We start from the raw sequence: 15,555 nt of genomic DNA, 5'->3' as shown, positions 1-15,555 counted from the left end.
GTTGAGAACTGCTATGCTAGAGTTAAATGTGGCAACAGGAATTCAAAAGAAGAATGGGACCCTCCCACCCCAATCATCCAAGAGAGTGTAGAGAGGAACATGTTCGTTAGCTGGTAGTGTCAGAGAGAGTATTCTGGGATGGAGGAACACCACAAGCAGCTGCTTGGAGGATGGGACATGTTCAATCTGTTTGGTAGAAGGTGATGTTGTTTATGTTTGCATCACTATATCCATAGTTGAGACTATATTGTGAAACTAGCTTTCTGTGCATTCCTGAGGCGCTCTCCCATAGAACCCTGATAATCTCCCTTTGAGTAAGAGGTCCAGCAAGGGCCACAGATGCCCAAAGGCTGATTCTGAACTTTTAACTTAAGAGTTCCCAAGGCTGAGGCAAACCCATCCATTGCAAACTACCAGTTGCCTGGGTGCCAAGGAACTGTGGTCAAACTTGGGATTCCACAGCACTAGAGGACTCAATGTCACCCTGCACAAAAGTGACTTTACTGGCATAATGTAGTACTTTTTGCTCCAAGTTCAAAGCAAGGGCAGAGAAACAATGAAAAACATAACGAGTACTTATTACCACCACCAGATGTGCTCAGGAGACAGATCTCAAGGCTGGGTGGGGTTGTTTCCCTAACAACCTTGAATGTACAAAGGAGGAGGAGACAGGAAACATCTTGAGCAGGTGGAGATATTCCTCCCAGGAGATTAAAACCATCCTATAGAAACAGAGTTCATGCAGCAGGATAGTATAAGAAAGTCTATTCTATGTATGATAGGTCATCTAGCCTTGTCACTAGAGTGGCCACAGAGCCCCCCGCTTAGTATCAATGTGACATCTCTCTGGTGGGCCGGGGAGGGACATTACACCACCTTAGTCAGTCAGTAGCCATTTAATTTGTCTGGTAACTTCAGCCAGATCCAGGGTGGCTTGAACCCATGCAGCTCCTTCTGTTTGATTCTAGACATCTTTGCTGTGTGTCTACTGTGAGTTCCTACACGACGCTGAACTTCCGTTCTGGCTGGAGCCGACATGATATGTGTTAAAACACAGGTGCAGGTGGCAATGGTTGGTTACAGAAGCAGTCTTGCAAGGACTGTAAGTGGATACCAAATTCAGTACCATCCTTGCCGAGAACAATCCTGGCCCTGAGTTGCAGATCCAAATGCCTGGAATATCCGCATCGGGAAGTCCCCAGAGTGTGCGAAAACCAACTGGATAGACCCTTATGATCACAGCTTCCTCCCACTAAGCACTAACGTTGTGATGCACGCTTTATAGATGCATCACGGAACCCAAAGATGACCAGTTCTCCACAGAGGGTGCCATTATGGTGACTCAACGGGCATCCATTATGTGGTACCACACACAGAGGTTTGACAAAAGCAGGTTGGAAATCTTCATGAACACACATTCGTTGTACATAGCAAGAGAGTTCATGTGTCATTTCGTCATGCAGACTGTGTGCTCTGGCCAAGTCCAGACGCATTTCCTCCCATGTTGCCTTTCCTTGGTAATCACTATTCTTTTCGGGTGGACTTTTTCTGTTTCCACACATAGAGAAAACACATGGTACCTTCCTTTCTAGCTTGTGTCACTTTTGATTCCAGTTACATCTGTTTTGTTGCAAATGACAATATCATAGTCCATAGGAGAGATGCATGCCTACATAACTATATACGTATATGTGTGTGTGTATATATGTATGTATTATGTATATATGTATGTGTATATATGTATGTGTATATATGTACGTATATATGTGTGTGATATATGTATATATATGTATGTGTATATATGTACATATATGTGTGTGATAAATGTATATACATGTATGTGTATATATGTATTGTGTATATATGTATATGTGTATATGTATTGTGTATATATATATGTATGCATGTATATATACATATATATACACACGAACACATACATGTATACCTTTCTAATCTGTTCATTTGTTGCAGAGTAATTTAGTCATCAATAGAAGCATATTTACTGTGAGATGCAGGATTCTCTTTGCTGTTCCCTCATTGCCTTTAGACATACAAGCAGAAGTAAGAAAGTAGATCATTGGTAGAACTGTTTTTTTTTTTTTCTTTTCAGTTTATGGAGGAACCCATGTGCTTCTACACAATTACTAATTTACCCTCCTGCTAATAGTGTGTAAGAGCTCTTTTGTCTTCATCTCCATGACAACATAATTTTATTGTTGTCTACCCTGCATTCTCTGAAAGGAAAAAGAAATTACCTTGTTGCAACTCTGACTCGTGTAGCTGGACAGCGAATGTCGTGTTTCCCCTATATTCGTGAGTTTGTATTTCTTCTTTTGACAGGTGTCTTTCGGATAATTTGCCCATCTGTAGTCATAATATTAGTTTCTTTGTTGCTGAGTTTCTTGAGTCCCTAATATATTTTCGGTATTAACCCTTTGTCAGATGGAGAGTCAGAAAACATTTTTTTTCCTCCTGTTTTGGAATGGTCTCTTTGTTCGTGGCTTCCTGTGCTGTTTTTGAAAGTTTTTCATGGGATGTTGATCTCAGCCATCGTTTTGCTTTTGCTTCCTGAATCTTTGTGGTCCTAGAATTGTCTCTTCCCTATTCTCTTCTAGTAATTTCAGACACAGGTCTTGGGTCCATACTCTCCTGCGTGTAGACACCCAGTCTCCCAGCATCATTACTGAAGGGGCTCTCATTTCTCCAACATCTGCATGATGGTGACAGTCAGTTGGCCACAGGTGCATGGGGATTTTGCTGCCATGCCTATTTCATCCCACTGGGCTGTTACTATCTTCTGGCCACTACAACTCAATAATATGATACAGACTTGGGTATTGAAATCATCCACCTTTGTTCTTTCTGATGAAGATTGATTTGGCTACTTGGGGTATGCCCTGCTTTTAGGCTTTTTTTTTTTTTCTAGATAGGCTAAGACTGTATGCATGATGTTTTGATGGCGGTTGTGTTGACTCTGTACATTGCTCTGGGTAGTACGGAAATGTTCACCGTGTCCTGCTAGGAACACGGACAGCATTTTCATTTTGCGTGTTCAGTTTCTTTTAACATTTTGAATAGCTCATCATAGAATCCTTCACTTTCTCAGTCGTATATTTCTAGTTCTCCTTTTAAAGCTATTAGGAATAGATCTGCCGGGGGTTGGGGATTTAGCTCAGTGGTAGAGCGCTTGCCTAGCAAGCGCAAGGCCCTGGGTTCGGTCCCCAGCTCCGAAAAAAAGAAAAGAGAAAAAAAAAGAAAACACACTTTTGTATCTTAAAAAACCTTTTTTCATGCTTTCTAGTCACTGGGATGCTGGCTGTGGGTTGCCACATGCGGCCTTTGTTCTGGGGAAGTGCGATGCTTTTGTAACTAACTTGGTCCAGGGTTCTCTGTAGTGAAGAGCTGAATTTCATTAAGTGCTTTTTCTACACCTGAAGTGACTCTGATTTTTATCCTTCCTTCTGTTCATGTGAATCCTTACATCTACGGATTTGTGGATGATGAGCTCTCCTTGCATCTCTAAGTTGAAAAGAATTTGTTCAGAATGCATGATCATTTTGATGTACCACCAACTCCATTTTCCCAGTATTTTCTTGAGAATTTTGGCATCATCTATGTTTAGATATTGGGGTGTGTGTGTGTGTGTGTGTGTGTGTGTGTGTGTGTGTGTGTGTTTTCTGTTGTGTCTCTGTCAGGTTTTGGTAACAAGCCAACATTAGTCACCTGATAATGAGACTGGAAGAGTTTTCTCTGTTCAAGTCTAAGGATTAATATAGGAAGAAATGGGCACTAACTATTCCTTAAAAGTTTGGTAACACTCAGCTCTGAAGCCATTTGGTCCTAAATTGTTATTGTTGTTGTTGTTTTGACTACTGATTCAATATTGTCTCTTGTTACTAGTCTATTCAGAATTTTCACATCTTCAGGGTTCAGTGTTGGTAGGACAAGCGTGCAGAAATTTATCCATTTATTCTAGTTTTCTCATTTTTAGTATATGTATTTCCATAATAATTTCCAGGGCCCTCTATATTCATTATTTTGGTTATGATGTTTATCACCTCTATTTATCATATGCAATCTTTATTTCTTGGTTGATATACTTATTTGTTGGCCTTTCACTGGTACTTCATATTGACTGCTCAGTCCTTATCCCATTTACTTATTTTAGTCTTTCTTATTATTTATTTTATGTATGTGAGTACACTGTCACTGTCTTCAGACACACCAGAAGAGGGCATCGGATCCCCTTACAGACAGTTGTGAGCCATCATGGGGTTGCTGGGAATTGAACTCAGGACCTCTGGAAGAGCAGTCAGTGCTCTTAGCCACTGAGCCATCTCTCCAGCCTGGTCCTTGTTATTTCTTTCCTTCTGTTTGATTGCAATGACATCATTTCAGTATTCTTTATGGCGGAATGAAACTCTGTGGTGTATCTACACCATATTCTATCCAGTTATCTGTTGACAGGCATCTAGGCTTGTTCTGTATCCCGGTTACTGTTTGTGCGGATATCCCTGTGATGGTCCTATTCCTCGGGGTACAGGCCCAGGAGGGGTGGAGCTTTATCACATGGTAATTCTATCACATGGTAACCTCTACACTCATTTCCAAGTGGCTATACTATCTTATATTCTTCCCAGAAGTACAAAAGGTTCATTGGCCCAAGCCCCTGTCAGTATTTATCGTCCGCTGGGGGCAGGACTGGGGGAATAGGCATTCTGACTAGAGTAAGATGTTTTTGTATTTCCCTGACAACCAAGGGTACTGAACATTATTATTATTTTTTTTTATCTGTTGGTCATTTGTGCTTCCTTTGAGAACTGTGCTTACTTGGGCATTCATTGAAGGGGTGATTTGTTTGGTATTTAATTTTTTGAGTTCTAGGATATACGTGTGTGTGTGTGTGTGTGTGTGTGTGTGTGTGTGTGTGTGTGTGAAAGATTCTCATATACGACAGTGTCCAAATCTATTGTGCAAAACGGGCTAAGCTTAACATTCTTTAACCTCTCTGGTCTTATTGTAGTTTTCCAGAAAGTAGTTTCATGTCTTTAAAAACATTTTTTAAATATACACCAAGTAGTAGGATGGAATGCCCCCTCCCTGGTTACAAATTCAATGCAGGTGGGTGGGAACAGCCCTCGTTGCTCCGCACTGTGCTCAGTTTCAAGTCATTGGAAGAATTTACATTGAAGAGGTGACTTCGTGTTGCTGTTGTTAGGGCACTGACTCAAGCAGGAAGGACAGTTGTGAAGCCCTGCCAACACACACACACACACACACACACACACACACACACACACACACACACAGATCTCCTAATGGAAAAAAATAACATTTTCACAGGATCCTGAGTCTGACTGCATCAGTAGCTTGGACCAAGGTACGATTATGCTTTGGCCTGCACATAGATAGCTTCTTAGACGTTCTGCTAAAGTCTGAGACCCAGGGCTGCATAGAGGGATGAGGGTACACAGAGGGCAAGTTAGAACACTTACTGCCCATGAACAAAGGGTTGTGCACACCCAGCTACTGAGTTCTCGTCTCTATTCTCCTTCCAAAGTCAGGTTCAGACTCCTCGTTCCCCCAAATCTATTCCAAACTAAATTCACAGCTATCCCAAGCAGGGATGCCAACCTCCATCCGCCTCTGTCTCTTCAGAGCCTAAGCCTTTCTAACAACAGCAAGAACGCAGAGTCCCTTGACGAAGTGTTTTTGACATGTCCTGACCACATTCGTAGGAAGGGTCAAATACAACCAGACCCTGTTTGCTTTTTAAAGTAGAAAACAACTAAGATTGGCACAAGCCCAAGCTCATGGCTCCTCCCAAAAGCAAGGGTCATTTACGCAGCCGGAGGAAATCAATGATGAGCCGGATGCAATGAATGACAGAAACAGTCAGAAGCCAGAAGGTAGGAGGCATAAGAACTCTAAGACTGTGACAATCAAAAAATGAGATTTAGCCAGTGACTGGAAAGCCAGTCATAAACACACTGGTGACTCAGATGGATGAATCTAACTCTAGGATCCTGGTATAACAACAACTTCATTTCAATACAACATCAGGTCCCAGACTCACCTCAAGAAGTAGGTAATATGTTTTGTAATATGGCAGCATGAACTGGTGGGAGGGGGTGCCTGAGTGGGCCCATATTGTGGCATTCCCCCCCCCCCTGCTGAAGTACCAGGCATAGATGGGTCTAGTATAAAATGAAGTTTATTTGGGGCATGAGAAAGGGGGGGGGGTTGAGAAAAGAGTAGAAGTAGAGAAAGAGAAGGAACAGAAAGAGGAGAAAGGAGAGAAGGGGCTGACTGGTAACACCTGTAGAGAGAAAGAGGAGAGAGGGGGGAAGGAGAGAGGGAGGGAAAGAGATGGTGGGGGAGGGTTGGGGATTTAGCTCAGTGGTAGAGCGCTTGCCTAGCAAGCGCAAGGCCCTGGGTTCAGTCCCCAACTCCGAAAAAAAGAAAAGAAAAAAAAAGAAAAAGAAAAAAAAAGAGATGGTGAGGGGGGAGAGAGAGAGAGAGAGAGAGAGAGCGAGAGAGCGCCAGAGCACAAGGAAACAGTCCTTTTATAGCAAGCTAGGCTGCTACCTGGCTGTTGCTAGGTAACTGTTGGGCAGAGCCTAGAAGAAAGGCTAACAGTGGATACTGTTTCTCCTTTCTGTAAGGAGCTATCCAACAAGAGGCAAGTGGGAGAGGAGAACGTGCAGGCTCACGGTTTGAAGAGATACAATCCAGAACGGCAGGAAAGCATGGCAACTGTAGATTTGTGGTGACGTGATGGCACTGGGCAGCTTGCTCATACCCCAGTGGGCCAGGAAGCAGGGAATGGGGCAAGAGCGCTCCACTGGCTTTTAGCTTAATTTATCTTGGGTTTCCAATCCATGGGATGGCACCATTTACAGTCAGAACGGGTCTTCTTGCCCTCGGTCCCTCTTCTCTGAAAATGCCCTCAGAGACATCGGACAGAGTCTCTCATTAATGCTCTGTGTGTTTCTTTATCAATGAGGCAGATAAACTCAGTCACAGTACTTGACTGAATTTCAGTTTCTCCCCTAACATTCAGGCAGAAAGAGTCCTCTTCTCCTGAAGGAAGCAGGTGAACACCACAAATTTCCAGGAAGGGGAAGAACCATACATTTACTAAAAGGAAAGACTACTTAGTAACAATGGTGAGCTACTGTGGACTTGCTGTTTGCTGTATGGCCTGGGCCTAGACTGACAGTGTCCCTTTGTCCCATCAGTAACACCACAGAGATATGAATTCCAGCTTTACGCCTGAGGTCTCTCCAGCAGGGAGTGTTCTCATGCTCTAGAGATAATATCTAACTTCATCCTCCTCAGACTTGATGCCCACTGTCTTTACCTCACGGCTAGGCTACCTGGTGTCATCCTAAAGGTTCTCGGAAAGGAAGCTGGCTTACCTGGAGCAGGTTGGTAGGAGAATCAAGCATTGCATAAATACCATCTTATTAGGTTAAATGCATGTTAACACATCATAGTACTAAGCACTCAAGTCAGGATAAAATTTCTCTGAGAACAGTTTCATCTAGAGAGATCTGAAGGGCCCACTGTCTACCGTGTACATATCTGGATTTAAATCCCAAGTATCACAGCATGCTTTGAGCACTTACTGTGATAACAAAATCATGTTTCCATAAACTTGGCTTTCATATACCATGATGTAACTTAGAGTGTGGTCTGAGAAAATTAGGTTCCCTAATGTTGTCACAGCAGAACTCTGAGGAGTGCTACTGCCCTTCAGTCACACCCTCCTTTTGTGAATACAATTAAAGCTGCCCACCTGGGAAGAGGGAGAGAGGAATTATGAATGAATCATTGGTGTGGGTTTAGTCTGTCACAATGTACACCTTCAACGGTTTTATTAAAAACTTTACTTCTTACCTAGGAAGTCCAAGGCCCTGGGTTTGGTCCCCAGCTCCGAAAAAAAAGAACCAAAAAAAAAAAAAAAAAACAAAAACAAAAAACAAAAAACAAAAAACTTTACTTCTAGACAGCTCCAGAAAGCTCTACCCCAAGACACTTACAGAGGCTCCTGTGGAAAGGTGGAGATGTTCTACAGTGTTGGGAGGGAGGGATTTGCTCTGGGGTGATATGGTCACCTTCCATCATGAAGCAGACTGGCCATGATGTTCCAACAGAAGACTTGGCAAAAGAAGGTGAGCACCGTAGTTAACAGCTGATGTCTGTGGTAATGGGGTCCTTGACAATCTCAGGGTCAAGAGACCCTCAAACAGGGACTCCTATCACCACTCCATTCTGCTCTACTGTCCAGTGTCTTAGGGCAGCGAAAGCACACGAGAGATAAACGCTGTCTGGGGCCGAGACCTGTTCAGCAGTGTGGCCACCCGTGAGCTAGCTGTGCTGTGGGCAGTGCTCTCATTAGTGATGAAGCTGTCTTTGAATCACCCGTGTTCCTGTCAGGAGCCCCAGGGACCTCACTGGTTCAATAAGCCGGACCTGGCTGCAGTCCTTTCTGGTCTGTGGGCATCTTCCTTATCTGGAATAAAGAGGCATTTGGATCTCTCCAGACAGTGTCATGGGATACATGCTCAACCATGCTCAACAGCTCTCTTTCTCCACTCAGAATGTCAGCTTAAGAAGGGCAGGAGGTGTGTTTCATTCTCTTTTTTTAAACACATCCATCCATCCATCTGTCCATCTACCTACCCACCCATTCACCCACCCATCCACCCATGTACTTAGTGTGGGGAGAGCACACACGCCATAGCCCTTGCATGTGGTGGTCAAAAGATAACCTGTAGGAGTCAGCTAGGTCATAAGGCTTGGTAGCAGACACTTTATCCACTGAGCCATCTTGCCAGCCCAAGGGGTTCTGTTTTCATTCACCAGTAGACCCTGACTATGGGATGCCACATATATAAGAAATTCTATATGCATCAAAAATGACTAAGTGGTGAGTTGTTCACAAAGCCACTTGTAAGGTTTCAGTCATACAAAGAACCCTTGTTCTTAAGATAATTACTAAGAATCGTTGACATACACAATTAACGTGTAGATATTCCCAAGACTGCAAGGGCACCGAAGACGGGGGTCTCTAAAATATTTGGCGATGTCTCAGGATTAGTGACAGAGTTCCACTCACAGTTTGAGAACGAGGCTGGTTCAAATCTCAGGTCATGGCACCATGGACCACCCCACTGGACATATCAACAGTCTTTGTAAGGAAACCAGGATCAGACTCAGCCCAACTGAGCACAGAACTCACTTGAGTGGTCTCCTACCTGAGTCTTAATTAAAGAACAAAAGAACAACACACCCACTCTCATGTTATGCTTCCTGTACATACCAATGGCTGGTGACAGGAAAAGAGACCAATCACTACTCTCAAATTCACTGGCTAAAATAAAAGTCTGTTAGCTTCCTGTCGATGGCGAGAGGGGATGGAGATTCAACTCTGCTGAGGACCCAGAGACCAGTGTGGAGCCTATGTGGAAAAACTTTAAAGAAAGAAAAAAAAAATAGAGACACATTCCATATAGAAAGCGATACAAAGGGGTTATATAAATTTATTTCTCATGTAATGATTGCTTTAGAAAAAAAAATCCCCACTTTCAATGTTGATCCCATCTCACGGGTTTTTAAAAAGTGATAAAAAGGACAAGGACCCCCCCACCCCCATGAAATACAATCCAGGTCCGTTCCATATTTACAGATCACCAATCATGAGAAAAGCCAGGTTGGCTAAAAGCTAACATTACTTCCAACAACCCAAATATTCCATGCGTGACAAAGAACACCAACAACTCTGTAGGCCCTGGTGTTATATTCCCTTCACTCCATTAAAAGAAAGGGAGAAAAACCTTCCAGTGTTTTTAATTATTTCTTAGCCTCCCCATTTAATTGAGTTGGAGTGAACAGTTTTCCCTTTGGTGTGAAATCAAAGCACTATGTATACAACCTAAGCCGGCTTATTACTAAATATTTGATTCCTTTCCTTCCTTTTAGCAAATGCATGACAGAGTCCACAATAAGCTCCCAATGACTTTTTTCCTTTTTTAATTAAAGAAACAACCAAATTTGGAAAACTGGCCAAATTTGGTCAGTTGGCTATGTGTTGAGCCTCGGGTGGTCATCTGAGCATATGGGCACGGGATGGCCACACCATGCTTGTGCAGGGAGTGATTCAATTCTGTATCCTTATGCAGTTAGGCTGAGATTGAAGCCAGGTAGATATTACCGCCGTGGTAAGTTCGTTGTCATCGGCTAAGCTTCCAGGTAGCCAACGTTTGCAAAGTGAAAATTTTTTCTATGTGTAAAAAATATCCCTTCAGTTCTTTGGTGACCAGAATTAGCCTCCGAAGAGAACATCAGGCAAGTATTTCGTACCTCGAATTTGTATAGGCACCCAGCATACACCTCCAACTCCTCTCTACCAAGAACAGGAGGGAGGGGTTTATATCACACAGAAAGCATTAACATATGGACAGAAACACAATCACTAAAGGTAACTGACAACATGCCCTATGGGAAAAATCCCCTCCCCTCCCCTCCCTAAAAAACTGTATACATTTGGTAAGAATGTAGCTCTGAAGAGAGGCACTTGAGTGGTTTTCCTCATTGGACTGAAAACCTTTGTATCATCTGCAAAGACAGGAAATAGTGTCCACTAATCTCTTAGACTTTCACAGTATAAGATTGTAACAATAAATCTAGCCATTTAGAAAGCCTTTTTTTTTTCTCCCCCTTCAGAATTCAGCTCTTGGATAAGCTGTCCCCTAGACCCTTATGTTTCCAACTGATCCAAGTTGACTTCTGAGCAGACAAAGGCACTTTTAGGGAAAGCCCCCTGACCCACAGGGGGCGGAGCTACTGGGTAAGGAGGCGGGGCCTCTTCTCTTCATAATGGCAGCAGTGCTGTCTCGTCAAATGGTTGCTTGTCTTCTTAAATAAAGTGACAACCTAGGGCTCCAGTTATGAATGCAGCTCAATCTCTACCATAAATCTCTAGAAAATATCAATCTCATCAGTTTGTCTACTGTAGGCTTATAATATCTAAAAATAAAAGTTTGATATAAATAAATGTCCTTTAGTGGCAGTATACTAAAAGACCAGCCTCTTGGCCTTCAGACAACCATTGGAATTTAGCAATACAAGACAGCAGCTAACTATGCCAACCACAAAGAGTTAGTATTGTAAAGTCCATTCGGTCTGTCTATCGTACCTGGCCTGTCATGGCCAAAGGTTCCTAAGATGTTGACACAAATGAATTGACTTTGGTCCAGAGCCAAGTGGCCCACATTTCCCAACAGCACAGAAAACTCGGCATGGGAACTAATTAAGGTCCAGTACCATTTCAAATAAACATGTGAAGGAGCCAGGAAAAAAAAAAAAAACTATACCAATACCGGAAACACGGAGATGAGAGACAGATTCCACAGGAGGAACAACTAGATCATGTAAAGTGCTGGAAGACCTCAGTCATCATTTTAAAGCAGAAAAATTATACTTTGATTATTTTTTTTTCAAATCCCCAAATACCAAGACAGTTCGAACCAACAAAATAAATTCTACGTTTTCTGGCATCCCAGATGTCAAAATTCTCCTTCATTTTAGGTACCAAGAAAAAAAAAATCAGTGCATATGTAATATAGGTAAATACAAAGAAACAAAGCCCTACCCTCATTTTGCAAATTCTGTCCAATTGCCGGTTTGAAAAAGCATTTCCCCTTTGGTGCTTTTACGGCAACATGAGACCACGAGACCCTTTCTCTTGTCTTCTTATTTTGCCGTGAAGTACGGGTGCGAATTCCACACTTTGGTCCTGATAGCAGACGCCCGGAGTGCCAAGGACGGACGAGCGCAGTGAAGACTGTCCACAGATCGCGTCCACCTTTGCTGATAGCAGGTGCGTGTCCAGAAGGTACCGCTACCAGCGGCCACTGACGCTGGCGATGTCTGAATGATACTGGCGGGGCAGCCTCCCACTGACTCCACCTTCCAGGAAGGAGGTGCACGTGGTTGGCGTGTTTGGCGGTTCAAAGAGTTTTCTTCGGTTTTTACTTAGCTCTAGGAAAAGAATGAGAGAGAGAAAAGAGTCGAGCTGTTAGAGGTCAGTAGAGAGGCGCTCTGCGTAAGGAGAGCGCACAGCAGAGCTCAGAGCATGATGGGAGTGGGTTTTGTGGGGAAAGCCCTGTCGGTGGCAGAAGGTAGACATTCTAGTTAATGGAGGGCATTTCTAAACATCACATAGCCTGCTGTGGGAGAGGCACTTACTGCTCACCTAGGAAACCAAACCGGGGCAAACGTGTTTGTTAATGGTTTGGAAAACCCAAGGAAGTGTCGTGCTCAGAGAGCCCTAGCCATCTTAAGACAGCTTTGCTAGGCCAAATGTCAGAGGCACCTGAGAAGCATTGAGGAGGTAAATTACACACACACACACACACACACACACACACACACACACACACACACACACACACACTCCATGTCAAACACAGAAAGCATGAGAGCAGGCAAGTCACACATGGAGAGGGACTCCCGTGCCTGAAGGCCGCCCAGGAGAGAATTAAGCTACCACCCAACATTCACACCAATGCACCAAGCTTGTGCTTCCTGAATGGCAGCCAGTTAGCCCCAAAGGAGAGTTTTGAACATAGTCAACAACTTTGTAAAGGTCTTACCCGCTTAGAAAATTAATACTTAAAAACAACACTGAAATCTAAATTTCAGGGAAAGAGTAAAATAGCCTTCTTTAATTTCAAAGGATCCGGAGTACTTAGGAAATGTATCTGATGGTTTTACATGGCGGTACAGAACCAGACAGGAAGGCAAACAGCTAATCATTGCAGGCAAATAAATGTCTAGGCTAACAGCATCCATCCCATTTGATAACTCCCCGGCATCACGAGAAAACACTCTAGGAAGACATGCCAGGAAAACTGTGAGACAGGAACTTAGGATAAGCACCAAAGGTAAAATCTCTTCAATTTGCTCAACTTCCAATAATCAGGAGGGCATAAAACCAACTTCCTTGAAGTTGTCTGTGTTCAGAGAGGACTTGGGCAAGAGATTCAACACCTTGGATTTGCACAGGGCTCCATTTCATACCACCCCCTCTCTAAGCATCACCTTTGGAATTCTGCAGTTACACCATGAGCCATGGGAGCTTTGGAGATTCTTAGAGTGAGAAAACAGTGTGGTGTCTACTAAGCGGAGAGGGTGAGGACCACCAGTCAGTCAGCTATGCTCCCATCTGCTGAGTACTGGAAGGTATTCCACACACCCTAACCATTCCCGTTTTCAGAATGTAAACGTCTGCCCTGGAAGGGTCAAGCCAACCTTGGAGGTCCATCTCTTTGTTAACACACTGTTCTTAGAGGAATGATAGTGTTGTTGCATTAGAAGTGATGACAGATAGCCTTAGAATTACTTCACTTTGATCAAGTCTTCCCTAGGGGGCAGATAACACAAGCATTCTCTACTTTATAGATAAGAAAGCTGGTTTTTGCAAAAGTTGATGTCCCTTGCTGACACACCGATGCAGTGCAGAGCTGAGCCCCTACCTGCCTGGTACAAGGGTCCTATGAGCACTGGGTTTCATGACCATAGATAACTAAGGCCCCGTGATAGTGGGAAATGCTATCAGAGACATCACCACTCAAGTTTGACCAGTAACAGAGTCTTAGTTTGAACCGAAGTAGATACCCAACCCATCCATGAACCGTAAGAGTAGTTTGAAATTCGTGAAGAGGTAAGGCATCTCTGTGAACAGGGCACACACGTTTCCACATTGCTACCGAATCTGACATTCCTTCTAAGAAGCTGAATGATCTGCGTCTTATTTTAAAAGCCCGCAAACACAGAACTCCAAAGTTCAGATCAAGCTGGGACCGAACGTGCTTAAAGGCAAACTAAGAGAGAAGACCATCTTCGGTCTCCGTTATTCTCACAGGGCTAAGGTAGGAACTCGGGAGTTTGTTTCCGTGTTACATTCAGAGGAGAAAGGGGAAGAAAAGGGCTGGTCATTCTTCCCCAGCAGAGGAGCACGTGCACGGAGCATGTAAAAATAATGGAACCAGTGAAGCAGTCTTCAGCTGTTTTGAAAAGGTCCCATCAGCCATCAGAAAGACTACAAGAATCATTAGGGGGCTATCAGGCCGTCCCCAAAGGTGTAGTTTCTAAATGAGTAAACCCATGTGAGGCTCAGGGACAAGACAAAACAAAAACAAAAATACAAACCTGCCCGTGACAGGTTGTCAAGGCTAGTCCCACTGACGATATTTTAGGGTCTTAGTTATTTTTAAGATTAAAACGAAAGCTCCTCTCTCTAGTCGACTCTTTTGTCTGAGAAACCCTAAGGGGGATAGTCTTTTATTTTTTGTTTTGAAAATACCAACCTTTTTCTTTGAAATTCCAAGGTTCACACAATCCTGGCAGCTCTCAGGATCTTGTTGCGGGTCTGAACAGAGTCACAAACTAAAAGAATAGGTCGGGAGATGTTAGATCTACCTGAGGCTACGGCAGAAGGCGTGTCAACAGGATGCTAACGAGCCTCTCGCTGAGTCTGTCCAGCTAGCTAACCAGTTACTAAACTAGTCTCAGAGTCTTCTGGTTTAAAAGGAAAAAAAGAAAATCAGATCTATTCTTAGACGCACCTCTACTTCTCAAGTTCATTTCCTACAGTTTTAGAACGCAGGCTTTCTGCCCCGAGACAAAACCTCGTACCAGGACAACAGCTCCGAGGACAAATTTAACAATCCATACAGTTTTGCAAAGGAGTCTTGTGCGAATCATCTAAGCACGGGACCAGCACGACTCTGGGCTGCACAGCCATCCCCCATCCATCTAGGGTAGAATGCTTGGGAGTTGTGATCAGGAGTCTGTTACCAGGCAAGCTGAATGGGAGGAGCATCTTTCCCATGAAGCATTTCACGACAGCCTCACGACTGGCAAGGAAAATGATTTATTCCGTTCCAACAAATGCATGCAGCACAGTAAAACCAAACCACCCTCGAAGTGTGATCAAAGACCCCGTGATATGTGGAGCAGTCCCTTGGCACCTAATTCCCTAATTCCACAAGGAGACGTGGTCTCAAACACACACACACACACACACACACACACACACACACACACACACACACACTTCTGACCTTAGAAGAACACACTACAGTGGATGTGGTGGTTTGTATGTGGTTGCTCCGGGGAGTGGCACTATATAGGAGTTGTGGATTTGTGCAGGAAGTGTGTCACTGTGAGGGTGGGCTTTGAGACCCTCCACCTGGGAGACAGTCTTCTCCTGTCTGCCTTTGGATCAAGTTGTAGAACTTTCGGCTCCACAAGCCCCATGTCTGCCTGGACACTGCCATGTTCCCTCCTTGATGATAATGGACTGAACCTCTGAACCTGTAAGCCAACCCCAGTTAAATGTTGTTCTGTATAAGAGTTGCATTGGTCACGGTATCAGTTCACAGCAATGGAAAGCCTAAGACGGTGGACGATCAGAAAAATAGAGGGTTCAGAACCCCATCTGCCTTATTCCACACTCTCCCAAACCTAGGAGAGGGTCGT

At 43.8% G+C, this 15,555-nt stretch overlaps 1 protein-coding gene across 4 annotated transcripts in view; it reads right to left on the bottom strand.

The window, feature by feature from the left end:
- Nucleotides 1–9,521: 9,521 nt before the first annotated feature.
- Nucleotides 9,522–15,555, bottom strand: part of Bicc1 (BicC family RNA binding protein 1) — a 237,143-nt gene continuing 231,109 nt past the window's right edge. For 2 of the 4 annotated variants that reach the window (XM_039098830.2, XM_017601688.3), the window contains one exon: nt 9,522–12,051. In XM_039098830.2, the coding sequence (XP_038954758.1) occupies nt 11,912–12,051 (140 nt within the window). In that variant the 3' untranslated portion in view covers nt 9,522–11,911. Of the gene's footprint in view, nt 12,052–14,381; nt 14,461–15,555 lie in introns of all 4 variants that reach the window. The other 2 variants (XM_039098831.2, NM_001415073.1) reach the window with 2 other exon arrangements.

The sequence above is a fragment of the Rattus norvegicus genome, chromosome 20 (assembly GCF_036323735.1).
Source record: "Rattus norvegicus strain BN/NHsdMcwi chromosome 20, GRCr8, whole genome shotgun sequence".
NCBI lineage: Eukaryota > Metazoa > Chordata > Mammalia > Rodentia > Muridae > Rattus > Rattus norvegicus.
This window is presented reverse-complemented; position numbering and strand designations above follow the sequence as displayed.